We start from the raw sequence: 26,936 nt of genomic DNA on the forward strand, positions 1-26,936 counted from the left end.
CCAGCAGGAGTGGCTTTGTCTTGGGCCTAGAATGGGCCTAGTACCACCTTTTGATCATCCTCTTGACCATCTACTTTATCTTCAGTTTGCTTCTTTATATCAGGGAGAAGATCTTCAACTAAGATAAAAATTAAAAGATTCCTATGTTCTAGATTTAGAGTTGTTTGGAATATTTTTTTCTTCCCTCTGGGTACATAGTTTTATTTTTAGCTTGGGGGTGGGGGAGGGGAGAAAGCCTAAAAAGTTTCTGTCTGGCTCTGAATATCAGCTTCTAGTTCAGCCAACTTCTGACCATAAAGTTACTTTAAAAAAAAAAAAAATTCTTTCAAATACCTTATCAAGTTTCAAACTGGACAAACAGTAACTATTCCTGGCAGTACTGAACACCACCAAAATAGACTCCCAAGATCTAGAGCCACTCCCAAAGATAGCCAAAAGAATGAAGTACTTGGACAGTTCCTCTGAGAGCTGGCAACAGTTGGTAGGCTGCAAATGGGATACAACCCACATTTCCGTCCAACCATATTCTGGGGCCTGATGGCTGAGCTGCCTCCATACATGAGAACCAACAACCTGCATGTGCCAGCAGGCAGAAAGCCAAGTTCTCAGGACACAAGAAGGCAATAGTTATCCCTGGGACAGAAAGGATCAATAACCAATGAGTTCCCCAAATCAAATTCCCAAGGGTCTGAATTTGGAAAAGGAAGGACGTGAAATTTCTCTCTTGACCAGCAACTACAGGGTTCAGGAAGAGGTGACATTGGTAGGAATTCTCACCTCTGGCTGTGGCTTCTGTCAGTTTCCCCAGAACCCCATTCTGCATACCCCGGAGAGTGGAGTTTATAGTGAAGAGTGTAAGTTCTGGTATCTACCAGAATTTGACAAGGTTTTCCATGAGTTTTAATTTTAGTTTCCACTTGGCTGTTTCAGGGAATAACTGATAGAAGTTTATCAGAATCCTTCAGAGTCCCATCAACCCTGGGAGGGACCCACATGAGGGCCCTCCTTTGAGAGTAGATATGGGGGTATTCAAGTTCAGGGGAGGGGGTGGGTATTATTATCTTAGGTTTCTGGCCTTGGAGATGCTGCAATTTGAAAACCAACTTGAATTTTTGTTTTTGGTCTTGTCTCTTCAGAATGGAAAGGCAATTCAGGTAAGAGGATTAGTAGACAGTGAGTACTTGGGTAAAGGAAAATAGAGGGGAGTTTTAGGAGTCACGTTGGTCTTATTGTCTTGTTTCGTTCTTTAATGAAAAATTAGCCTTTTGCGTTGAATCTTTCAATGAAGTTGATTGGGAATTTTGAAGCCTTTTGGAATCTAATGCATACCAATTAAAATAGGTGTCCCATTCTGGTTGATTTGGAAACACTTTCAAGTGTGGTTCTTAAACAATATGTCTAATTGGAATGTTCCCCATGATAGCCATTGTAATGCTAGGTTGTCTTAGTGAGACTTGCCATTTTTGTAGATGTCTACAGCTTCCAGGACCACAATTATTAGACAAAATAAGCAGGTGTGCCGGAAGGTGGAGTGCTCAATTCTTTGAAACTCGAGGATCCCGATTCTTAGGTAAGCATTGGATGTTTGAGAACCAAATTAATACCTAAGAGAGGTGTACTGCTAGGTTGGGGATTTTGTGGTATTTTACAGCGTACCTTGTTGCACAGAATTTTTCTTGAGGTTGTCAGGTGGCGCAGTGTCAGTGTAACCCGTTGCATGACCAACTTAGCACAGGAGCCTTAGATTTAGGTGGCGAGTGCTTTAACATCTTTTAAGTGTTTGATCCATGCCCACCAATTTTGCAGCTTTGGCTTCAAGATTCACATTAGCAATTGACCTATTTAATCCTTAAATGATAAGATCTCTTTTTTTTTTTTTTTTGCCATACGCGGGCCTCTCACTGTTGTGGCCTCTCCCGTTGCGGAGCACAGGCTCCGGACGCGCAGGCTCGGCGGCCATGGCTCACGGGCCCAGCCGCTCCACGGCATGTGGGATCTTCCCGGACCAGGGCATGAACCCGTGTCCCCTGCATCGGCAGGCGGACTCTCAACCACTGCGCCACCAGGGAAGCCCGAGAAGATTTCTTTATGAAAGTGGCAGTCACCCTAAATGACTTTAATAGTATGACTTGTGCTACTTAGATTTTGTTGTGCCATTAGTTCAAGTAGTACTAATTTCTTGTTTTAGTTTTCCAAGTCTCCCCGTGCTTTATGCTGTGGACTTATCTTTATGCATCCCCTAACTGCTGCCACCCATTGTAGGCTCCTATTATAGCTGTCCTGGAACTTCTCTGGGAAATATATATACACGTGTGTGTGTGTGTGTGAATACATTTTGCTTTTCCTCACATAAAGTTGGTTTGGATCAGAGCTGTGTGCGGGGGATCAGAGGCTCAAATCCAAAAGTGGCTTGCCCTCGGTTTTGATGAGAAAACAATGAATGCAAAGGGTTCAGTGGGTCGTTCGCCTGTGCATCTTGTCCCACAGGCCATAAGCAGTCAGCTTTGGATTCCATCTTCATCACCAGAGACTGTTAAAGATGATCAAAGAAGACAATTTAGGCAGTCCAAACAAACTGACACTTGATGAAGCAGGCACTCTCCATTTGCAAGGGCTCAAAGAACTGCAAAGTGGGGCTGAAGGTGGGAGGATGAAGAATAAGGAACAAAGAGGTGAGTAGAGAGCCCAAAGTTGGCTTGGTGTTTGGCCAACTGGATATACTGTGTTTCTGGTCAAGCGGAGCATTTACAGGGACATGAAGGTTATTTAAATTTTGGTTTGCTGAGGCCGCACCCAGGCAGGAGTGGCTCCGTCTTGGGCCTACAACTTGTTTCAACAAAACTATGGCCTGTTAGACAAATTCAACCTATGGCCTGCTTTTATACAGCCTGAGAGCTAATAATGTTTACATTTCTAAAGGCTGGCGGGGGCTGTTGACAGAGACCATATGTAGCTCAAAGTCTGTAGTGTTTACTCTGGCCCTATATACAAAAGGTTTCCTGACTTTAAGCCATTTGTGCCTGTAGTTCAAATAGGAATGATTTGCACCGCTATTGAAGCAGGGGTATAAACCTGTCATACACTTAGTTTGCTAGTCCAGGGACACTTCATCATGGTAGCAGCAAATTCTTTTTCTTTCCAGTGCAAAATGGGAGTGGAAGGAGTTAGGGGAAGAAGTAGGTGAGTCAAGTCTTTGGGGATCCCAATTTCAGAAGTCTCTACAATAAGCCTGAACAGCAGTAAAAGACTAAATCTAAATGTAAAACCTTGGCTATTTTTCTTCCACAGCATACCTGTGTGAACAGGTATGATACCATGCATGCAAGTGGTTGCTCAACAAAGGGCATATGATTACACGAGGTAGAAGAGCTTGATGTACTCTAATTTTTTATTCCATCTTGGGAATCAGATTCCCCCTATAAAATTAATGAAATTACAGTAGAAACAGACATTCTCTGGGAAAAAATTAATTTATTCCCAGCTGCTTTGGTTATTATATACAAAACTGCAATGAGTTTAAACATATTATTTTATGAATAAGCAATTTCATTATAAAGTATGGAGGTCACAATTTACGTATTCTAATTTTAATTGTGAATTTGATGACTTCTGTTTTTTTGGGTTTTTTTTAAACATCTTTATCGGAGTATAATTGCTTTACAGTGTTGTGTAAATTTCTTCTGTGTAACAAAGTGAATCAGCTATACGTGTGTGTATATATACGTATAATCCCATATCCCCTCCCTCTTGCGTCACCCTCCCTATCCCGCCCCTCTAGGTGGTCACAAAGCACCGAGCTGATCTCCCTGTGCTATGCGGCTGCTTCCCACTAGCTATCTATTTTACATTTGGTAGTGTATATATTTTCAGTGCCACTCTCTCACTTTGTCCCAGCTTACCCTTCCCCGTGTCCTCAAGTCCAGTCTCTATGTCTGTGTCTTTTTTTTTTTTTTTTTTTGCAGTACGCAGGCCTCTCACTGGCGTGGCCTCTCCCGTTGTGGAGCACAGGCTCCGGACGCACAGGCCCAGCGGCCATGGCTCACGGGCCCAGCCGCTCCGCGGCATGTGGGATCCTCCCGGACCAGGGCACGAACCCGCGTCCCCCCGCATCGGCAGGCAGTCGCTCAACCACTGCGCCATCAGGGAAGCCCATGTCTGTGTCTTTATTCCTGTCCTGCCCCTAGGTTCTTCAGAACTTTTTTTTTTTTTTTTTTTTTACGTTCCATATATATGCATTAACGTACAGTATTTGTTTTCCTCTTTTTGGCTTACTTTACACTGTATGACAGACTCTAGGTCCATCCACCTCACTACAAATAACTTAATTTCCTTTCCTTTTATGGCTGAGTAATATTCCATTGTATATATAGGCCACGTCTTCTTTATCCATTCATCTGTCGATGGACACTTAGGTTGCTTCCATGTCCTGGCTATTGTAAATAGTGCTGCAATGAACATTGTGGTACATGTCTCTTTTTGAATTATGGTTTTCTCAGGGTATATGCCCAGAAGTGGGATTGCTGGATCATATGGTAATTCTATTTTTAGTTTTTTTAAGGAATCTCCATACTGTTCTTCATAGTGGCTGTATCAATTTACATTTCCACCAACAGTGTAAGAGGGTTCCCTTTTCTCCATACCGTCTCCAGCATTTATTGTTTGTAGATTTGATAATGGCCATTCTGAGGTGATACCTCATTGTAGTTTTGATTTGCATTTCTCTAATGATCAGTGATGTTGAGCATCCTTTCATGTGTTTGTTGGCAATCTGTATATATTCTTTGGAGAAATGTCTATTTAGATCTTCTGCCCATTTTTGGATTGGGTTCTTTGTTTTTTTGATATTGAACTGCATGAGGTGCTTATATATCTTGGAGATTAATCCTTTGTCAATTGCTTCATTTGCAAATATTTTCTCCCATTCTGAGGGTTGTCTTTTCATCTTGTTTATGGTTTCCTTTGCTGTGCAAAAGCTTTTAAGTTTCATTAGGTCCCATTTGTTTATTTCTGTTTTTATTACCATTGCTCTAGGAGGTGGTTCAAAAAGGATCTTGCTGTGACTTATGTCATAGAGTGTTCTGCCTATGTTTTCCTCTAAGAGTTTGATAGTGTCTGGCCTTACATTTAGGTCTTTAATCCATTTGGAGTTTATTTTTGTGTATGGTGTTAGGAAGTGTTCTAATTTCATTCTTTTACATGTGGCTGCCCAGTTTTCCCAGCACCACTTACTGAAGAGGCTGTCTTTTCTCCATTGTATATTCTTGCCTCCTTTATCAAAGATAAGGTGACCATATGTGCATGGGTTTATCTCTGGGTTTTCTATCCTGTTCCATTGATCTATATTTGTGTTTTTTGTGCCAGTACCATACTGTCTTGATTACTGTAGCTTTGTAGTATAGTCAGAAGTCAGGGAGCCTGATTCCTCCAGCTCCATTTTTCTTAAGATTGCTTTGGCTATTTGGGGTCTTTTGTGCTTCCATACAAATTGTGCAATTTTTTGTTCTAGTTCTGTGAAAAATGCCATTGGTAGTTTGATAGGGATTGCACTGAATCTGTAGATTGCTTTGGGTAGTATGGTCATTTTCACAATGTTGATTCTTCCAATCCAAGAACATGGTATATCTCTCCATCTGTTTGTATCATCTTTAATTTCTTTCATCAGGGTCTTATAGTTTTCTGCATACAGGTCTTTTGTCTCCTTAGGTAGGTTTATTCCTAGGTATTTTATTCTTTTTGTTGCAATGGCAAATGGGAGGGTCTCCTTAATTTCTCTTTCAGATATCTCATCATCTGTGTGTGTAGGAATGCAAGAGATTTCTGTGCATTGATTTTGGATCCTGCTACTTTACCAAATTCATTGATTAGCTCTAGCAGTTTTCTGGTAGCATCTTTAGGATTCTCTGTGTATAGTATCATGTCATCTGCAAACAGTGACAGTTTTACTTCTTCTTTTCCGATTTGGATTCCTTCTATTTATTTTTCTTCTCTGACTGCTAAAACTTCCAAAACTATGTTGAATAATAGTGGTGAGGGTGGGCATCCTTGTCTTGTTCCTGATCTTAGTGGAAATGGTTTCAGTTTTTCACCATTGAGAACGATGATGGCTCTGAGTTTGTCATATGTGGGCTTTATTATGTTGAGATAAGTTCCGTCTATGCCTACTTTCTGGAGGGTTTTTATCATAAATGGGTGTTGAATTTTGTCAAAAGCCTTTTCTGTGTCTATTGAGATGATCATATGGTTTTTCTCCCTCAATTTGTTAATACAGTGTATCACATTGATTGATTTGCGTATATTGAAGAATCTTTGCGTTCCTGGGATAAACCCCACTTGATTATGTTGTATGATCCTTTTAATGTGCTGTTGGAGTCTGTTTGCTAGTATTTTGTTGAGGATTTTTGCATCTGTGTTCATCAGTGATATTGGCCTGTAGTTTTTTTTGTGACACCTTTGTCTGGTTTTGGTATCAGGGTGATGGTGGCCTCGTAGAATGAGTTTGGGAGTGTTCCTTCCTCTGCGATTTTTTCGAAGAGTTTGAGAAGCATGAGTGTCAGCTCTTCTTGAAATGTTTGATAGAATTCACCTGTGAAGCCATCTGGTCCTGGGCTTTTCTTTGTTGGAAGATTTTTAATCACAGTTTCAATTTCAGTGCTTGTGATTGGTCTGTTTATATTTTCTATTTCTTCCTGGTTCAGTCTTGGAAGGTTGTGCTTTTCTAAGAATATGTCCATTTCTTCCAGGTTGGATGACTTCTATTTGTTTTGAAACGCTTAATGATACCACCTCAAATTCAAGTCTTAGATACAAAATTTCAGTCCAATTTTTGCTATAAACCTCATGGGAGAATATCAAGTATATGTTTTGTCTGATATTTATTACATATTCATATATACCTGAACAGACTTGATGCCAAGGAAGAAAGCCACCTTCCCCCTACCCATCTCTCCTAGATACACTTTGCCAACTTTAATGAATATTTTATAAAAGTCCTCTATTGATCTCTTCCCTGAGACAACATATACAGCTAACCTACTGCATTCTCATGTGTCTTATTGTTCAAAAATACATAATCAATATTTCTTAACTACCAAGTAGTGTACTGAAATTAAACCAGGTGGTTTTTTTTTTTTTTAATACATTTTACTTATTTATTTTTGGCTGCGTTGGGTCTGCATTGCTGTGCACGGGCTTCCTCTAGCTGTGGCGAGCAGGGGCTACTCTTCATTGCAGTGCACGGCTTCTCATTGCAGTGACTTCTCTTGTTTTGGAGCACGGGCTGTAGGTGCACAGGCTTCAGTAGTTGTGGCTCGCGGGCTCTAGAGTGCAGGCTCAGTAGTTGTGGTGCAGGGGCTTAGTTGCTCCACAGCATGTGGGATCTTCCCGGACCAGGGCTTGAACCCGTGTCCCCTGCATTGGCAGGCAGATTCTTACCACGAAGGCCCAAGCCAGGTGTATTTTAAATGTGCCACAGCTCTTTGTGAAGATAAAAGTATATTTTTCTTCTTTGGTAGACATAGTGTTGCAGGTCTTTATTTAATTCATTTAAGTTGCTGGAAAATGAGTAATTTATTAGATAATACATTTAATTTTTTATAAAGTCTTCTCCATATTCAACTATCTGGCACTAAAAACTAGTAATAGAAGGTTCTTTAATAAGCTTATAAGGAATTAAGGGTCTAACATTTACCTTTGTGTACCTGACAGTGCAATAGTACCTTTATAATTCAGTTATTCTAGTGCAATACAGACATCATTCAGGAAAAAAGTCACATTATAAATACTTCTTTCAAGAGTGTTTTGATTACTTACCAGGTTCATCAAAATAAGAGCTTTTTAGAGTCATTCTAAAGTGGAATTACTACTATTAAACTATTGACCAGGTTGGTTCATCCAAATTATTAGGGATGCTGTCTGTGCTGTAGAAGGTTAAATTTTTTGGCATGTTTTAAATATTTCTAGGAGTTTTATTGTATCAGTCACCAGATAGTTTCATATGTTAAGTGCTCACAACACTGAGATACACACAGACACGTTTTAAGATTTGCCCAAAGACATATAGCCATTGTGTGGCAGAGCCATCAAGGGCTACATGCCCATACAACTGTATTTATTGTATCCGCATTTTAAAGTGGTAGGGACTGATTAATGTCTTGTAAGCATACATGCAAAATAATTTCACTACACTCCTAAAACCAAGTCCCAGTCAACAAAAGAGGGAATGGTCATCATAAGTGGATAGGGCTTGAATTGGAAATCCGTAAAGCACGTGAGATGAGCCAGGTTTCATTTTATATGTATTGTTACTACTTTAAAAAAGCCACCATCACAGAAAATTAGCATAAGATTTAGCATCACTTAACTTTGCAGTCTAATTTAAATTCCAGTCCGACAGTATGTTCCTTTATTCGAGTTACACAACTCTCCTTTTGCCTTAGTTTCTGTTTGAAGCATGTGACAATCCTTTAAGATTAAAAGGAATCATTTGAATCACCTAATTCAATCCCTGGCTTCAGGTATGCAATGAATGGGTCACCTTTCCACGTAAGGAATCTAAACAAAGCCCTAAATTTATAATTACATAGCAGGTTATCTAATCTGTGATTAAAATGAGTATTACCTTGAAGAGTAAAAGTTAGGGGGAAGGGCTTCCCTGGTGGCGCAGTGGTTGAGAGTCCGCCTGCTGATGGAGGGGACGCGGGTACGTGCCCCGGTCCGGGAGGATCCCGCGTGCCACGGAGCGGCTGGGCCCGTGAGTCATGGCCGCTGAACCTGCGCGTCCGGAGCCTGTGCTCCGCGGCGGGAGAGGCCACGGCAGTGAGAGGCCCGCGTACCGCAAAAAAAAAAAAAAAAAAAAAGTTGGGAAAATGGAATAACACATTTTGGATCTAGGGCAAGCAAAAAACATGAAGACTGGTGTAAACCGGGGTTTTTTTTTAGTTTTGCTCCCCCCCCGCCCCCTTTACTCAAAAATACTTTCCAACTACTCACAGACATTAACAAGTGTCCTTGGTTCACTATAAATAGGATATGGGAGAGAAGGCAAGCCATGTTCAGCCAAAGGAGCACGATGACTTCACAGTCCCATTTAGATGTGGCAGCTCAGATAAGACACAGTTAACCCTTGAATAACGTGGGTTTGAATTGTGCAGGTCCACGTTTACGTGGATTTTTTTCCAGTTGTAAATACTCTAGTACTATACAATCCACGATCCGTGGTTGGTTGAATCCACAGATGCGAGTAACTGGATACCAAAGGCTGCTTATAAATTATGCTGGCATTTTTGACAGCCTGGAGGGTTGGTGCTTCTAACTCCCCTGCTGTTCAGTGGTCACCCGTGTACAGCTAACCCCAGGTGTTCTCCCCCTTTCCCTGTGGGCGTGTGCACGCGCACACACACACACCCTTGCATACCAGCAACAAGCTTTACGTTTAAGGCAGGGAAACAACAGAGCCACCAGCTGTACTTTGAGATGGAGCCAACCTTAAGGGGGCTAGGAGAGGCCATCTCTGATACAACTTTGCCCCCGGGAGCATACCTTATACTTTTGGGATATCCTTTTTTATGCACTTTGTGTCTGTTAGTATTGGATGACAACTGGGGCAGCACAGAAGTTTTTGCCTCCAGTCTTACCACAGGCAGCTGACAAAATTGGGGGAAAGGTAGCTGGACCAACAGTAATGACCCTGTGATCCTAAGGGCAATGCAAATAGCTGTTTCTGATCCTCTGGCCACATTTAGCTCTGCAGCAATGCTTACAAACAGAAAAGTGAAGGGTAGAAAGCTGAGGTGTCAATAATATCATTCATCTTAGTCAACTTTTACAGGAAGGAAAGGTTTGAAATGAATAATTGGTTTGCTGCTCAAAGTTATATGCAGGAACAGTGGATACCCATTTTTTCTACTGGAACCTGCTAAACAGATGTACCATTGTGTTAGCACAGACTTGGGCATCATCGTCTGCTTAAAAGAATTTCCATACTCCAAGCTTATTTCCTTTAGTCAAAAGGTGTTAGTTGAGAATGCTTACGAGAGTCCTGCATCACTTACCTGTAGGGCCCGTCCTTTGGTCTCAATAGGGAGAGTAAATGCAGAAATGGCACACACAACACAGATGAGAAAAGACAAGGCTCCCAGAAATGATGCACTCATGAGAACCTGCAAAGCACAAGGAATGACTAAATAGATTGTGCCCCAGTCACTTTTAAACTGACTTTTATGCTAAAGAGAAAATAAGAATTCACTTCACCAAATACGTAAACAAAGGGCTTTGCAGCCGTTCTGTAACTTGTGCATTCCTGACATCCTAGGTCTATTATTTATTTGGGCCAAGCTACTGTAGGCAATTTTGTGCCACTCTTCCATGAGCTGCGAGTGACATTAACATGCACTGGCCAAGTCAGACTTCTCCCTGCATTCAGCCCTCAGGCTTCTCCAGAGCAACCCAGTACCTGGGGAAGACGGGAGAGCTGCCTGTTTTCCTACCCGCTCTCCCATACCAATTCAGCTTAACTTGTAACCCTCTCCTTTCCTGCAGTACCCCCTCTGCTAAAAGTCTACTTTCCCTCTTCAGTTCTGACAGGATCAACCAGGAGGAAGCCTTTTGGGAATAGATGTAATTTCCTGGTCTCTGAAATGATAACGTGTGTGTGTTCATGATGCTTCATGGGTCACAACCAATCAAAACTTACCGTAGAAAAAACGGACACCATTCCCATCCTGATACTGGTTAGTTTAGACCAGGGGTCCCCAAGCCCCGGGCCACAGACCGGTACCGGTCCGCAGCCTGTTAGGAACCAGGCCGCACAGCAGGAGGTGAGTGACGGGCAAGCGAGCGAAGCTTCATCTGCCGCTCCCATCGCTCGCGTTACCGCCTGAGGCATCTCCCCCACCCACACCCCCATCCGTGGAAAATTGTCTTCACAAAACCAGTCCCTGGTGCCAAAGAGGTTGGAGACCACTGGTTTAGACACTCCATCTCACACATCAGTTTCCCTAGGACTTTGCCCAAAGTTAGCAAAAAGCCAAACACATGGTAGTAGTTGTCAACTAATCTCACAAGGATGGTTAACTGAAATGATTAAGGAACAACGAGGCTCTCTAGAGTCACAGAATATTGCAGTTTGGAGACCTAGACACTAGTCTAGTCTTTGGTCTAGTCCAACCTTTTCACTTTACAGATAATCCTAGAGTAAGGAAGGGCTAAGTGACTACTTGTCCAAAGTCACAGATAGATCCCTGACACATAACAGATCCCTACTGCTGTCACCACCACTAAGGTTCCCCTAAGATACACAATTTGAGAGCCCATCCTGTGTATAAGGCCTACTTGACCTTTTTTTTTGTTTTTTTTGTCTGTGCCACACGGCATGTGGGCTCTTAGTTCCCCAACCAGGGATCAAACCCGCACCCCCTGCATTGGATGCGCAGAGTCTTAACCACTGGACCACCAGGGAAGTCCGCCTGTTTGCCTTCTAAAACAGTATAAATCATGCCATTTGTCAGGCAAACAGAACCCATGGTATTAACCACATTTACTATTTCGTAGTTGACCTAGCAAGTGATAGTTACTATTTTCTGATTTTATCTCCCAAAATAAAATGTTACAATTTTCGCCAAACAGGAGTTTTGGGAAACCAGGATGATAAAAGGGAAAAGGGATAGAAACCAAAGGAGACCAGGCAGTCTGACCCATGACCAAATGATGCCACAGTTAGGCATGTGTCTAGGTTCTGCCACTACTGCCACTTCTGTTTTGACACCAAAATTCTCACCACCACCAGGCTGAATTCTAAACTAGCTCTACTTCATATTCTTTGCACCAGATTCAAAGTCTGAAATGTTGTGAGAGCCTCATGGTTAAGTTTAGGTCATAAAACTTTGTGCTCTACCAACTAGGATCGGAGAGAGCAATTCCTTCATTTCTTTGGCTTCCCTAGAGGGGTTTAGGGCTCTGCTTCCTAGCAGGACTCTAGCAATCAAGTCAGTGTTACTGGATATTCTTTCAATAAATTCCTTTCTGGGATGTCCCTGGCAGTCCAGTGGTTAAGACTCCACACTTCCACTGCACGGGGCACAGGTTCAGTCCCTGGTGAGGGAACTAAGATCCTGTATGCTGCACAGCATGGCCAAAAATAAAATTGATTAAAAAAATAAAAAATTCCTTTCTGCCTAAGTTAACCAAAGTCAATTTCTATTGTTTGTAAGCAAGAACTCTGAGTAATACCTAATTATAAAAATCATCCGGCCAAAGAGGAAATGCAGATGGCTAACAGGCACATCTGCATGTTAGCAGGTGCTCAACATCGTTAATCAGGGAAATGCAAATCAAAACTACAATGAGATATCACCTCACACCTGTCAGAATGGCTATAATCAAAAAGAACACAAATAACATGTTGGCGAAGATGTGGAGAAAAGGGAACCTTTGCACTGTTGGTGAGAATGCAGCCACTGTGGAAAACAGTATGGAGATTTATCAGAAAACTAAAAACAGAATTACCATATGACCCAGCAATTCCATTCCTGGGTATATATCGAAAAAAACCAAATAAACCAAAACCACTAAAAATCATCTGGGAATTTTGTTAAAATGCATATTTTCAGGCCCCACTCCAGATTCACTGTATCAAAAAACAGAGATCTGTAAATCTCTGCTTCTAAAAATCAGCCCAGACCAGGGACAAAGAGGGATACTACACAATGATAAAAGGTTCAGTCCAACAAGAAAACACTCCTAAAGGTTTATACACCAAAGAGCTTCAAATTACATTCTTTCAGAAAAAACTGAAAGGAGAAACAAATCTACATATAGTTGGAGACTTCAATTGACAAACTACTAGACAAAATCAGCTGGATATAGAACTTTATGACACCATCAACCAAGAGGATCTCATTCACAGTTATAGAACACCCACCGAACAAACAGCAGAATACACATTTTTTTCTGCCCATGGAACATTCACCAAGATATCTGGGCCATAACATTAACCTCAAAGGATTTAAAAGAACTGAAATTATAGAATGTGTTCTCTGACTCAAATGCTATCAAAGCTACAAATAAAGATGACAGCAAAATCTCCAAACACTGCTAAACAATCCACAGGTCAAAGAAGTCTCAAGAAAAATACAAAATAACATTGGAATGAAAATACAGCATATTAACTTTGTTGGACACAGATAAATAGGAACAAAAATAAAGTACTTAGGAATAAACTTAAGAAATGTATTACATATATGAAGGTATTTTTCATGTCCCTACTAAGGGACATGAAAAATTGAATAAATTTGTTTAGTTCTTAGAAAAATGCAGTATTGTTTTAAAAAATGGTTCTCAAAGTAATCTGTAGTAACTCTAATGGATTCTCAGTCAAAATCCCAGTAGTATTTTTGAGTCAATCTGGGGGGAAAAACTGATTCTGAAGTTAATTTGAAAGCATTAACATATCTATAAAAATCAAGACACTTCTGAAAACATGTGCGGGTGAGGGAATCTGGAGAGGTTATTCGGCTAAGAGGCACTAAACAAAGTTCCAGTCATCAGCAATATGATATCAGTGCCAAAATAGATCAGTAAAACAGTGAGTCACAAAACAGATCCAAGAATCTATGGAAATTTGGTTATTGTAATAGGGGCGTGTTAAATCAACCGAGAGGAGCCAGACAAAAGGATGATGAATGGCCTGGGAGCAACCAGCTAAGCACTGTTTTGTTGCTTTGTTTGCTTGTTCTGTTTTGGTTTGGTTTTTATTGAGATAGGGGATGGGCTGGGAAATACGTCTGCAAGTTATGCCCCACTAGGGAAACGTCCATTCTGATTTTCCTGGGGGAGGTTTCAGAGCTTTTTCTTTTTCTTGGAGCTGCTGCTCTTGCTGGCAGCAGCCTCTTCAGGTCCACTGCCGAGTGGCTCCTCCTTGGAAGAGAATTTCCTCTTTTGCCTGGGGACCTTCTTGTTTCCTGACTCTTCAGGGTCACTCACTGGTTCCTCTTTGGGGAAAGATTTCTTCCTCTTGGTGAGACTTCCACTGCCAGCTGTTTCCTCAAGATCACTGCTAACCAGCTCCTCCTTGGAAAAAGATTTCTTTGGGGGGGGGGGGTTGGAGGAGACAGGTGGGTCTTCATTCCATTCTCCTGAGGAGCCTCCTGGGGCTTTTGCTTTGGCTTCTTTTCGGCTCTTTCACTTGTCCCCTCACATTCCTCCAGGGTCCTGCTGCTGTTTTCTGAAGACGCAAGGGCAATCGCAGCCAGCCTTTTCCTTCTTCAAGTGTTTCTTCTGTTTCTCCAGCTTCCTAGTAACCTCAGCAGCCTCTTCCTCTGCCTGGCCAAAGAAAAGTGCTGGAAAGACTTGAAGACCTCCGGTTCCCCAGTTCTCTCTCTTGGCTTTATTGAATCAGGCTCATTAAGTCAGTTTGTGTTGTTGCTTTTTAAAGCTGGACCTTTACCTCAGGTCTCAAGCATAAGTAAATTGTGAATAAATCAAAGAATTTAATGTTTTAGTTGAAACATTGAAAGCCTTTGCACTTTCAGTGTTTAAGAAACATTTTGAGAAATATGGATTAATGAAGGCCACTAAGCATGACCCAAAACACTAACTCCTTACGTGAAAATAATTGGTAAGTTGACTACAAAAAAATTTATATTTTGCATGCCAAAAACTTTGATAGTAACATCATAAGGTAAACCATGAACAATGAAAAAATATCTGTAGTATAATAATAAATAGCTAATGGCCTGAAGAAATTAGAGCAAATCCCATAAATAAGCAGTTTACCAAAGAAATACAAATGGATAATAAACAGATGAAAGATGCTCAGCCTTACTAATAACAAAGTACAAATTAAGAGGAGATATGAGTTATTGTCCACCATATCAAAAAAGGTTAAAAAAGGCTTTTTAGTGATGACGGAAAGAAACAGGGTTGCTTGTTTAAGAGTGTGTTAATATATCAAGGAGTATATAAATTTTCTTAAAAGATCCATTGTAATTTAAAATATGCACACCCTTTGACCTCAAAAATTATTCAGTAGGCTTTTTCTACGTAAGAATGCATTTCCTGGGCTTCCCTGGTGGCACAGTGGTTAGGAATCCGCCTGCCATGCACGGGACACAGGTTCAAGCCCTGGTCTGGGAAGATCACACATGCCGCGGAGCAACTAGGCCCGTGCACCACAACTGCTGAGCCTGTGCTCTAGAGCCTGCAAGCCACAACTACTGAGCCTGCATGCCACAACTACTGAAGCCCGCGCTCCTAGAGCCCATGCTCCGCAACGAGAGAAGCCACCGCAATGAGAAGCCCGTGCACCGCAATGAAGAGTAGCCCCCACTCGCTGCAACTAGAGAAAGCCCGCGCGCAGCAACAAAGACCGAATGCAGCCAAAAATAAAATAAATACAATAAATAAATTTATTAAAAAAGAATGCTTTTCCTTAGACATACTCTGTGGCCATTCCCACATGACTCCGCCCTATTGTAGAGGCCCTCCCTAACCACCCGATATAGCAGACCGCTCCCATCACCATCTCCTTCCCCTGTTTTATATGTGTTTATATCAGTAATCATATTGAACATGTTAGCAAACTGTTTGTTTGTCCCTTGTCTATTCTCCACTAGAACGTCACTTCAAAGAATCTGGGACCTGGGTTTTCACAGTATCCGGAACATAAGAGAGCTCAATGACTAACATAGTCGCACAAAGTTGTGCATGATGTTCAGTGCCCCGTTGTTTGTAAAAGTAGAAAGAAATAACATTAGAAACAACTTCATCAACAAGGTAATGGCCATCTAATTGTACACATCCCTACAATAGAAATCTATGCACCTACGTAAGAGAATGAGGTTGATCTCCACATACTAACATAAAATGATTATTAATGACAAAAGGCAGTTGCAATATGTAGATATGTATGTAGGTATGTGTGGACAGACGGATGGACAGGTTTGTGTATGTGTATGTTTGAACATGGGCCTATCCACATGTGTACTCACACACACACATGGATACATAGTGTAAAGAGGAGTCTGACTCCACTTGATGACTGCTGACAGCCTTTAAGCCTCACCCTTCCCTCTTCCCCTTGTACCCCTATTTCTGAACAAACTGGTAAGAAAGCCTGGATGCTTCATCCTTTGGTACTGGTAGGAGATTCAAACCACACAAGCCCCTGCCCTAGCATGGAAACACTCAAATCTGGCCGCAAGAAAAACCCCAGCCAATCTCCTTGCCTGCTCTCTCAGGCCATTTTGGATCTGCCTGAGAGGGCTACCCTGCTCTCCCAGAGATCTCAGCTATGTAATTAAACAATAAACCTTTTATACCCTCTTGGTGTGTGTATGTGACATCAGTCTTGACATCTGACCCCCAGTTTTTTTGGGGGGGTGGGGAGGAGTGGAGGGAAGTTCCATCTGTCTCTGCAGGTGACCATAACAGGTAGATACACAGATAGATGTAGTTATTTATTAAGTAAGTCTATCTACATATTTACAAGCCTCTAGTATAATATGTATGTAATAAGTTTATAGATACACTCATACAACTCTGGTATATTACTGATAACAACAGATATACCAAGAGAGACATAATGTATATGCATAAAAAAGCATCTGGAAGAATATACCCCAAACCATTAAGACATACACTGGTGGTTATCTCTGGTGATAGAATTACAGAGAATTATTCCTTTCTCAGTTACACATTTCTGTGTTTGAAATTTTACAAGCAGGTAAGAGTACAAGACGGGGGCCTCACTGCCACAGCCCCATAGCACATGTTGAGGATTCTGGTCTTTATTGTTGAGGAATGGCAAGGGCAAGATGACAAAGAGTTTAAGCACAAGAACAATGTAAGATCTGCACGGATGCGGTGAGGAAAATGAGTTGGAGGAGAGTAAGAGCACAGAGGAGACCAGGCAGGACGCTACCTTAGCCATCCAGGGAAAGGTGATGGTAGTTCAAACCAGAGTGATGCTGGTGGTGGAAAAGGAGACAAGATTAAGGATTCAGCATCTATTATTAGGATGTTAAATCCACATGGTTTTAGGACCGGCTATAATGATGAGAGAGAAGGGAACAGCAAAGGACAGTTCCAGGTTGGGTAGTGATGCCATGCACTGATGGAAACTGTGAAGAGGAGTGGACTTGGGGAGAAATGTCATGATTTTAATATTGGACGTGGTGAATTTAAGGTGAGTTTGAGACATTCAAGCAGAAATGTGGAGGAGGTGAATGGATATATGAATCGCAGCTCAGAAGAAAGGCCTAGACTAGAGATATAAAGATGGGAGTCATGAGCATATAGTTGGTGATTAAAATCATAAAAATGGGTGAAATCACCTAAGTGGAGAGTAAAATATGAAAAGATGAGGATCTAATATTAAGCAATAAGAATCCTCAGTGGGGGAGCGGGGATGAATTGGGAGATTGGGATTGACATACATACACTAACTTGTATAAATTAGATAACTAATAAGAACCTGCTGTATAAAAAAATAAAGAATCCTCAATAATAAAGAGTAGAGGAAGGTGTACCACGGAGAGACTGAGGAAGAGCAGTGGAAGATGCAGGAGGAAGACCACAAAATGCAAGGTGACGATACCGTAGGAAGGGGACAGCGCGCGAGGGCGAGGCCATCAGAACCGTATGTGAAGGAGAGGTCCCGCAAAATGCAGGGTTAAAACGACGTTTCGATTTAGAGACGTGGCGCTCACAGGGACCTTACCAAGCATTTTGTTGGATGGAGTCAGGAAGGTTGCAGCCAGTTGGAGCGGGTGGACGAGTGAATGGGGGGAAGGAAATGAGACAGTGAGGAGGAAGAACTCTTTTAAGTAGCTTGACTGGAAAGAAGAGGAAAGAGTGAGTCAATGGAGTTCACATTACAGTTTGTAAGCTATGGAATCTTAACATTAAAGTGCTGACCAGAAGGATTCAACGTGGAGGGATAGATTGAAAGCACAGGGCAGATCAATGACAAACCTGAAAAACTCAGAGACTCAAATGAAAACCCATCAGAATGAGTTCAGTAAGCTGGCGGTTTGAAAAATCAATAGACAAAAAACTGAATAGCCTCTCTAAATACCAATAGCTAGTTAGAATGTTAGACTAGAAGTTATAATGGAAGAAAATCATCTATTTGCAATAACAATGAAAAGCCTTAAAATGCCTAAGAATAAACTTAACAAGATGTGCAGGATCTATTTGAAGAAAACAAAATCCCAGCAAGGAACACAAAAGAAACACTGAACAAATGGAGAGAAGAACCTTGTTCTTATATGGGAAGACAACACTAAGAAAAAAAGTCAACTTTTCCTAAATTAACTGATACATTTAATGACTTAACAATTAAAATCTTAATAGGATTTGGGCAGACAAGGGAGGCACATTGCAAATGATTCTAAATCTTAGAAAGAATAGCAATGAGGTGGAGCTTACACAACCAGTTTTGAAAATGTACTATAAACCCCACCTGATTAATGAAAAGAATATGACAGTGACGAAACCACACAGATCAATGGACTAAAATAGCAAGGCTAGAAACAGACCAAGTGATTGTGGGAATATAAGCAGACATTTCTAATCCATGAGTAAAAATACAGGTAAATAAATGAAAAAAAAAGTTAAATAAATAGTGTAGGGACAACTGGCCTGCCATATAGGAAATTATAAAGCTGTTTCCTACATCAGACCTCACACTTCGACACTATGATGGCCTGAAAGAGGGCACGTCAGGGATCTCTAGGTCAGAATTTGGGATGCATTTCACTTTGAGAAAATTGATTGAGTTGTACACTTATGGCCACTTTTATATGTATGTCATATTTCAATAAAAAGTATGCATACCTTTTCCCCAAAAAAAGACAAGACCAGAGAAGGACTGGAAGAAAAGAGATGTGTATTCTCAGAATTCTAATCATGAATATTGATAAATTTGAGTGTCTATGAACCTTAAGTTTCTGTACAGAGAAAGAGGACCATAAACAAGAAGGAAGGACAAAGTTGGGAGGAACATTTGCAGTATGTCAGGAAAATGATTAAAATCCTTTATATATATGAAGGACTCTTACAAATCAATTTATTAAAGACCAAATTGAAAAATGGACAAGGACCTGAGTGAACAAACTAAAAAAGATAGCCAATTAAAATATGAAAAGAACATTCAGTTTCATTCCTAATCAAAGAAACATGAATTACAATATCAAAGATATCATTTACTGCCAGTAATATTGGCAAAGATGAAATAGACAAACAAAACTAGTTGGCCAGTATGTGAAGCAGCAAGGCCTAACACACTGGTACAGCCTTCCCAAAGAGAATTTTAGCACAATGTATCAAAATGGAAAATAAGAAGACCCCCTGACCTACCAATCCAATTTCTAGGAATTATCCTAAAGAGATAATTGCACAGTTGGATAAAAATGTAAGCACAGGAGTGCTTATAACTGTTGTTTATAATAGACAAATATCAAATAGTCTAGACATTTAACAATACAGAACTGACAAAGTTCTTGGAAGTAATTTTTGGAGTATACATATGACATTTTTCAGTGTGAAAAAGGGCTTGACTTTTATTTTTATCAACATTGAGAAATGTAACATATTGTTGCATGCCAAAAGCAGGCTATAAAAAGTCCATGAGGGCTTCCCTGGTGGCGCAGTGGTCGAGAGTCCGCCTGCCGATGCAGGGGACACGGGTTCGTGCCCCGGTCCGGGAAGATCCCACATGCCGCGGAGCAGCTAGGCCCGTGAGCCATGGCCGCTGAGCCTGCACCTCCAGAGCCTGTGCTCCACAACGGGAGAGGCCACAACAGTGAGAGGCCCGCGTACTGCAAAAAAAAAAAAAGTCCATGAAGGTTTGGGTTCAAGATGAACCCACCTCCTCTCACGGACACACTGAATCTACAGCTACATACAAAATAGTATCCTCTGAAAGAAACCCCAAAACTAGCTGAGTGACTCCTACACATCAGGCAAAGAAGAAAATCCCACATCAAAATGGGTGGAAGAGGCTGAGACACAATCTTACCATGAACCCGCCCCCGGTTCAGTGACACACAAAAAGAGGGGAACTCACAACCTTGAGCTTCTCCATGAGGAGTGACGGGTTCAAACCCCACATCTGGCACCACAACTTTTAAGACCTGCACCTGACAGATGAACCCGCAAAACATCTAGTTTTGAAAGCCAAGAGGGCTTGCACCCACTATAAGACAAGGCTATAGCAAACTGAGCATTTTCCTTAGAGGGCTCCCAGGGACTCACCTGGCTACCCACCTGGGGACCAGTGCAGAGTCAGCCCACTGAAACACATCCAGTCTTTCTGTGAAAGAGGCTTATTTGCTTATTTTAAACCATCACCTTGTGGGGCAGGCATCTGCTTTAACATACATCCAGGAGCCTACTGAAATACTCTGCAAAGATGAAGGCTGGCAGGTGCCATCTTTGTGCTGTCTCTCTGCCTTGCTCCAAATCTCTGCTATCTCCCCAAAAGGAGCTTGTGTACATGTATGGTGTCCCAATTTTTGTGGCTACTGCCCAGGGAACACCCCTTGATCAACTGGCTCTGGTGGCCAGCAAGGTTTATGTTTATGGGTCCCACAAGACACTAACAGAGAAAGAGTTCTTAACTACCTACACCCCAGGGCACAGCAACAGAGAGCCAGCAGACTGAAACACCTTCTTTCTGGGAAAGAGGCCTGTAAGCTTATCTTCACAGCTGCAACCTGAGTGGCAGGCTTCTAATTAAACACACATCTAGGGACCAACTATAGTCCTCTCCAGAGACCAGAAGACTGCCTGGTACCATCTTCCTGCTCTTCCTCTGCCCACTCCAAAAGTAGTAAAAATAACTATAACTACAATAATGTGTTAATGGATACACAAGATAAAAATATGTAAATTGTGATATCAAAAACAAAGTGTGCGTGGGGAGTAAAAATGTAGAGCTTTAGAAAGCATTTGAACTGGAGCTGCTATCAAATCAACAGCTGTATCTCTAAAATGTCTTATGTAAGTCTCATGGTAGCCACAAAGCAAAAATCTAGAGTAGATACACAAAAGAGAAAAAGAAAGGAATCCAAGCATAGCATGACAGAAAATTGTCAAATCAGAAAGGGAGAGTAAGACAAAAAGAAATGAACCTAGGAACAAAGACAGAAAACAGAGAAATGGCAATAAGTATATATCTATCAATACTTACTTTAAATGTAAAAGGACTGAATTCTCCAATCAAAAGACAGAGTGACAATGGATTTTTCAAAAAATAACAAGACCCACCTATATGTTGCCTACAAGAGATTCACTTCAGATGTAAGGATGCACACAGACTGAAACTGAAAGGATGATAAAAGATACTCCATGCAAATGGAAACCAAAAAGAAAGCTAGGGTAGCTATACTTTTATCAGACAAAATAGACTTTAAGTGACAAAGAAGGTCATTACATAATAATAAAAGGGTCACTCCAACAAGAATATATAACATTTGTAAATACTTATGCACCCCATACAGGAGCACCTAAATATACAAAGCAAATATTAACAGATCTAAAGGGAGAAATAGATGTCAATACAGTAATAGTAGGGGATTTTAATACCCCACATTCACCAATGAATGAATGAATAATATCCGAAATACAGAAAAACTCATACAACTCAATAACAAGAAAACAATTCAATGTAAAAATGGGCAGAGGGCACGAAGAGACAATTTTCCAAAGATGACATACAGATGGCCAACAGGTATGTGAAAATCTACTCAACGTTACTAATCATCGGGGAAATGAAAATTAAAACCACAGTGAGAGAGCACCTCACACCTGTCAGAATGGCTATCATCAAAAAGGCAAGTGATCACAAGAGTTGGTAAGGATGTGGAGAAAAGGGAACTCTTTTGAACTTTAAGACCCCACATTCACCAATGGTGGGAATATAAATTGGTGCAGCCAATATGGAAAACAGTAGGGCAGTTCCTCAAAAAATTAAAAATAGAACTACCATATGATCCAGCTATTCCAGTTCTGGGTAATTATCCAAAAGAACCAAAAATACTAGCTTGAAGAGTTATCTGCACTCCCATGTTCATTGCAGCATTATTTGCAACAGCCAAAACATGGAAACAACCTAAGTGTCCATCAGTGGATGAATGGATAAAGTAAATGTGGTATGTATATATACAGTGGAATATTATTCAGCCATGAAAAAGAAGGAAATCCTGGCACTTACAACAGCATGGATGGACCTTAAGGGCATTATGCTCGGTGAAATAAGCCAGACAGAGGAAGACAAATACTGTATTATCTCACTTATGTGGAATCTAAAAACAAACACTGTCACAGGTACAGAGAACAGATTGGTGGTTGCCAGCAGCAGGGGTGGGGGTGAAATGGGTGAAGGGGATCAAAACATACACATCTCCAGTTGTAAAATCAATAAGTCCTGGGGATGTATGGTACAGCATTGTGACTACAGTTAATACTGTATTATATACTTGAAAGTTGCTAAGAGGTTAAATCTTAAAAGTTCTCATTACAAGAAAAGAAAAATGTGTATGTATGGTGATGGATATTAGACTTATTGTGATCATTTTGTAATATATGGAATCACTATGCTGTACACCTGAAATTAATATAACATTATATGTCAGTTGTATCTCAACTTAAAAAGTATATGGGGATGGGATCAAGATGGTGGAGGAGTAGGACATGGAGTTCACCTTCTTCCACAAAAACATTAAAAACTGATCTACAAGTAGGAGGATTAACACAGAACACCGGCAGAAGACCTCAGACTTCTTGCCCAGAAGGGCAAGGAAATCTCCATGTAACCAGGTAGGACAAAAGGAAAAAGAAAGGAATTGGGATGGGGCCTGCACCCCAGGGAAGGAGCTGTGAAGAAGGAAAGGTTCCTACACCCTGGGAAGCCCCCTCAGTGGCGGGGGAGATCAGCCTGGATGGAGGGGGAGCTTCAGAGCCTTGGAGGAGAGCGCAGAAACCGGTTTGTGGAAGGCAAAACAGAAAGTAACTTGCACAGAAGGTCAGCACTGCCATCTTGCACTCCCCAGGCTGAGACACTCATCTGTTGCTGCAGGTGGGGGCTGGGGGCTGAAGCTCAGGCTTCAGAGGCCAGACCCAGGGGTAGGACTGGGGTTGGCTGTGCAGAGACAGCCTGAAGAGGCTGGACTGTGGCAACCAAGGGTGTACACAGAAGAAGCCTGGGCACACCAGAGAGGCAAACTGCCATTAATGGGGGGTGCACAAGGAGAGGGGGCAGGACCACCATAAGAGGTTCTTTCCCTACAAGCATTCTCAAGCAACAGGACACTGCCAACAGGAGCAGGGCATAAGTCACCGCCACTGCTACAAGACCTGTGAGCAGGTGCCAAGAACCGCCCTCCCGTCCCAGGAGTGTGCGGACTGCAGCTACCCCTAGGAAACCCACAAGCAGACACCAAGCCCTGCCCCTGCTGTCCCAGAAGTGCACTGGCCGCAGCTGCCACAATGAGACATGTGAGCAGGTGCCAAGCACTGCCCTCCCATCCCGGGAGTGTACAGACCACAGCCATCCCTAGGATATCCACAAGCAGGTACCAAGCCCTGCCCCTGCTGTCCCGGGAGTGCACTGGCCACAGCTGCCACTATGAGACCTTCAAGCAGGCGCCAAGTGCTTCCCCCACCATCCTAGGACTGCACAAGAGCCACCACACCTGCACACCCCATATCAAGTGGATAACGGCAGGCACACACTGATGAAAGAGGCAGCAAGCATCCAAACTAAAAGCAGCCCCTTGATTCTGGACAAGATGGTGGAGTAGAAGGACCTGAGCTCACCTCCTCTCCTGAAAGCACCAAAATCACAACTAACTACTGAACAGCAATCAACAGAAAAGACTGGAACCCACCAACAAAAGGTATTGTACATTCAAAGACAAAAAAAATTCACAACAAGACCATAGGAGGGGTGCTTTCATGACATAATCAAATCCCATACCCACTGGGTGGGCAACTCACAAACTGAAAAATAATTATATCACAAAGATTTTCCCACAAGAGAGTTCTGAGCCCCATGTCAGGCTCCCTAGCCTGAGGGTCTGGCATTGGGAGGAGGAACCCGCCCAGAGCAGTTGGCTTTGAAGGCCAGTGGGGCTTGAGTACAGGAGCTTCACAGGACTGGGGCAAACAGAGACTGCACTCTTGGAGAGCACTCACAAGGGTTCAAATACACTGGGACCCAACACAAAGCAGTAACTCCATAGGATCCTGGGCTGGACCTACCTGCAGGTCTTGGAGGATCTCCTAAGAAGGCAGGGGTCGGCAAATGCTAACAGCCAGAAAAGGAGAAATCAACAGTAACACAATAATAGTGGGAGACTTTAACACCCCACTTACATCAATGGATAGATCATCCAGACAGAAAATCAATAAGGAAACACAGACCTTAAATGACACATTAGACCAGATGCACTTAATTGATATTTATAGAAGATTCCATCCAAAAACAGCAGAATACACTTTTTTCTCAAGTGCACATGGAACATTCTTCAGGATAGAGCACATCTTGGGACACAAATCAAGCCTCAGTAAATTTAAGAAAATAGAAATCACAGCAAGCATCTTTTCTTACCCCAGTGCTATGAGATGAGAAATCAATTACAGGGAAAAAAAACTGTAAAAAACACAAACACATGGAGGCTAAACAATATGTTACTAAACAACCAATGGATCACTGAAGAAATCAAAGAGGAAATCAAAAAATACCTAGAGCCAAATGACAATGAAAATATGATGATCTAAAACCTACGGGACACAGCAAAAGCAGTACTAAGAGGGAAGTTTATAGCAATGCAATCTTACCTTAGGAAACAAGAAAAAGCTCAAATAAAAAACCTAGGCTTACACCTAAAACAACCAGAGAAAGAAGAATAAACTAAACCCAAAGTTAGTAAAGGGAAAGAAATCATAAAGATCAGAGCAGAAATAAATGAAATAGAGATGAAGAACACAATAGAAAAGATCAATGAAACTAAAAGCTGGTTCTAGATAGATTTAATTGATATTTATAGGACATTCCATCCAAAAACAGCAGATTACACTTTCTTCTCAAGTGCGCATGGAACATTCTCCAGGATAGATCACATCTTGGGTCAAAAATCAAGCCTCAGTAAATTTAAGAAAATTGAAATAATATCAAGCATCTTTTCTGACCACAACGGTATGAGATTAGAAATCAATTACGGGAAAAAAACGGAAAAACACTAGCACATGGAGGCTAAACCATACGCTACTAAATAACCAACAGATCATTGAAGAAATCAAAGAGGAAATCAGAAAATACCTAGAGACAAATGAAATGACAACGAAAACATGATGATCCAAAACCTATGGGATGCAGCAAAAGCAGTTCTAAGAGGGAAGTTTATAGCAATACAAGCCTACCTCAAGAAACAAGAAAAACCTCCAATAAACAATCTAACCATACACCTAAAGGAACTAGAGAAAGAAGAACAAACAAAACCCAAAGCTAGTAGAAGGAAAGAAATCATAAAGATCAGAGCAGAAATAAATGAAATTGAAACAAAGAAAACAATAGCAAAGACCAATAAAACTAAAAGCTGGTTCTTTGAAAAGATAAACAAAATTGATAAACCATTAGCCAGACTCATCAAGGAAAAGAGGGAGAGGACTCAAATCAATAAAATTAGAAATGAAAAAGGAGAAGTATCAACAGACACTGCAGAAATACAAAGCATCCTAAGAGACCACTACAAGCAATTCCATGCCAATAAAATGGACAACCTGGAAGAAATGGACAAATTCGTAGAAAGGTATAACCTTCTAAGACTGAACCAGGAAGAAATAGAAAATAGGAACAGACCAATCACAAGTAAGGAAATTGAAACTGTGATTAAAAATCTTCCAACAAACAAAAGTCCAGGACCAGATGGCTTCACTGGTGAATTCTATCAAACATTTAGAGAAGAGCTAACACCCATCCTTCTCAAACTCTTCCAAAAAACTGCAGAGGAAGGAACACTCCCAAACTCATACTATGAGGCCACCATCACCCTTATTCCAAAACCAAACAAAGATACCACAAAAAAAAGAAAATTACAGACCAATATCACTGATGAATATAGATGCAAAAATCCTCAACAAAATACTAGCGAACAGAATCCAACAACACATTAAAAGGATCATACACCATGATCAAGTGGGATTTATCCCAGGGATGCAAGGATTCTTCAATATATGCAAATCAATCAATGTGATACACCATATTAACAAACTGAAGAATAAAAACCATATGATCATCTCAATAGATGCAGAAAAAGCTTTTGACAAAATTCAACACCCATTTATGATAAAAACCCTCCAGAAAGTGGGCATAGAGGGAACCTGCCTCAACATAATAAAGCCCATATATGACAAACCCACAGCAAATATCATTCTCAATGGTGAAAAACTGAAAGCATTTCCTCTAAGATCAGGAATGAGACAAGGATGTCCACTCTCACCACTATTATTCAACATAGTTTTGGAAGTCCTAGCTACGGCAATCAGAGAAGAAATAAAAGGAATCCAAATTGGAAAAGAAAAAGTAAAACGGACACTTTTTGCAGATGACATGATACTATACCTAGAGAATCCTAAAGATGCCACCAGAAAACTAGTAGAGCTAATCAATGAATTTGGTAAAGTTGCAGGATACAAAATTAATGCACAGAAATCTCTTGCATTCCTATACACTAATGATGAAAAATCTGAAAGAGAAATTAAGGAAACACTCCCATTTACCAATGCAAAAAAAAAATAAAATACCTAGGAATAAAGCTACCTAGGGAGACAAAAGACCTGTATGCACAACACTGTCAGACACTGATGAAAGAAATTAAAGATGATACCAACAGATGGAGATATATACCATGTTGTTGGATTGGAAGAATCAATATTGT

General features: G+C 41.2%; 1 protein-coding gene across 1 annotated transcript in view; it reads right to left on the reverse strand.

Annotated features, from left to right (window-relative positions):
- Positions 1 to 212: 212 nt before the first annotated feature.
- The window catches only part of SVOPL (SVOP like), a 71,971-nt gene continuing 45,247 nt past the window's right edge, over positions 213 to 26,936 (reverse strand). The window contains 2 exon segments of the mRNA XM_029233275.1: positions 213 to 2,530; positions 10,050 to 10,157. Coding sequence (XP_029089108.1) covers positions 2,366 to 2,530; positions 10,050 to 10,157 — 273 coding nt within the window. The 3' untranslated portion in view covers positions 213 to 2,365.

This window comes from Monodon monoceros, unplaced genomic scaffold, assembly GCF_005190385.1.
Source record: "Monodon monoceros isolate NGI ecotype Baffin Bay Population unplaced genomic scaffold, NGI_Narwhal_1 Super_Scaffold_2, whole genome shotgun sequence".
Lineage (NCBI taxonomy): Eukaryota > Metazoa > Chordata > Mammalia > Artiodactyla > Monodontidae > Monodon > Monodon monoceros.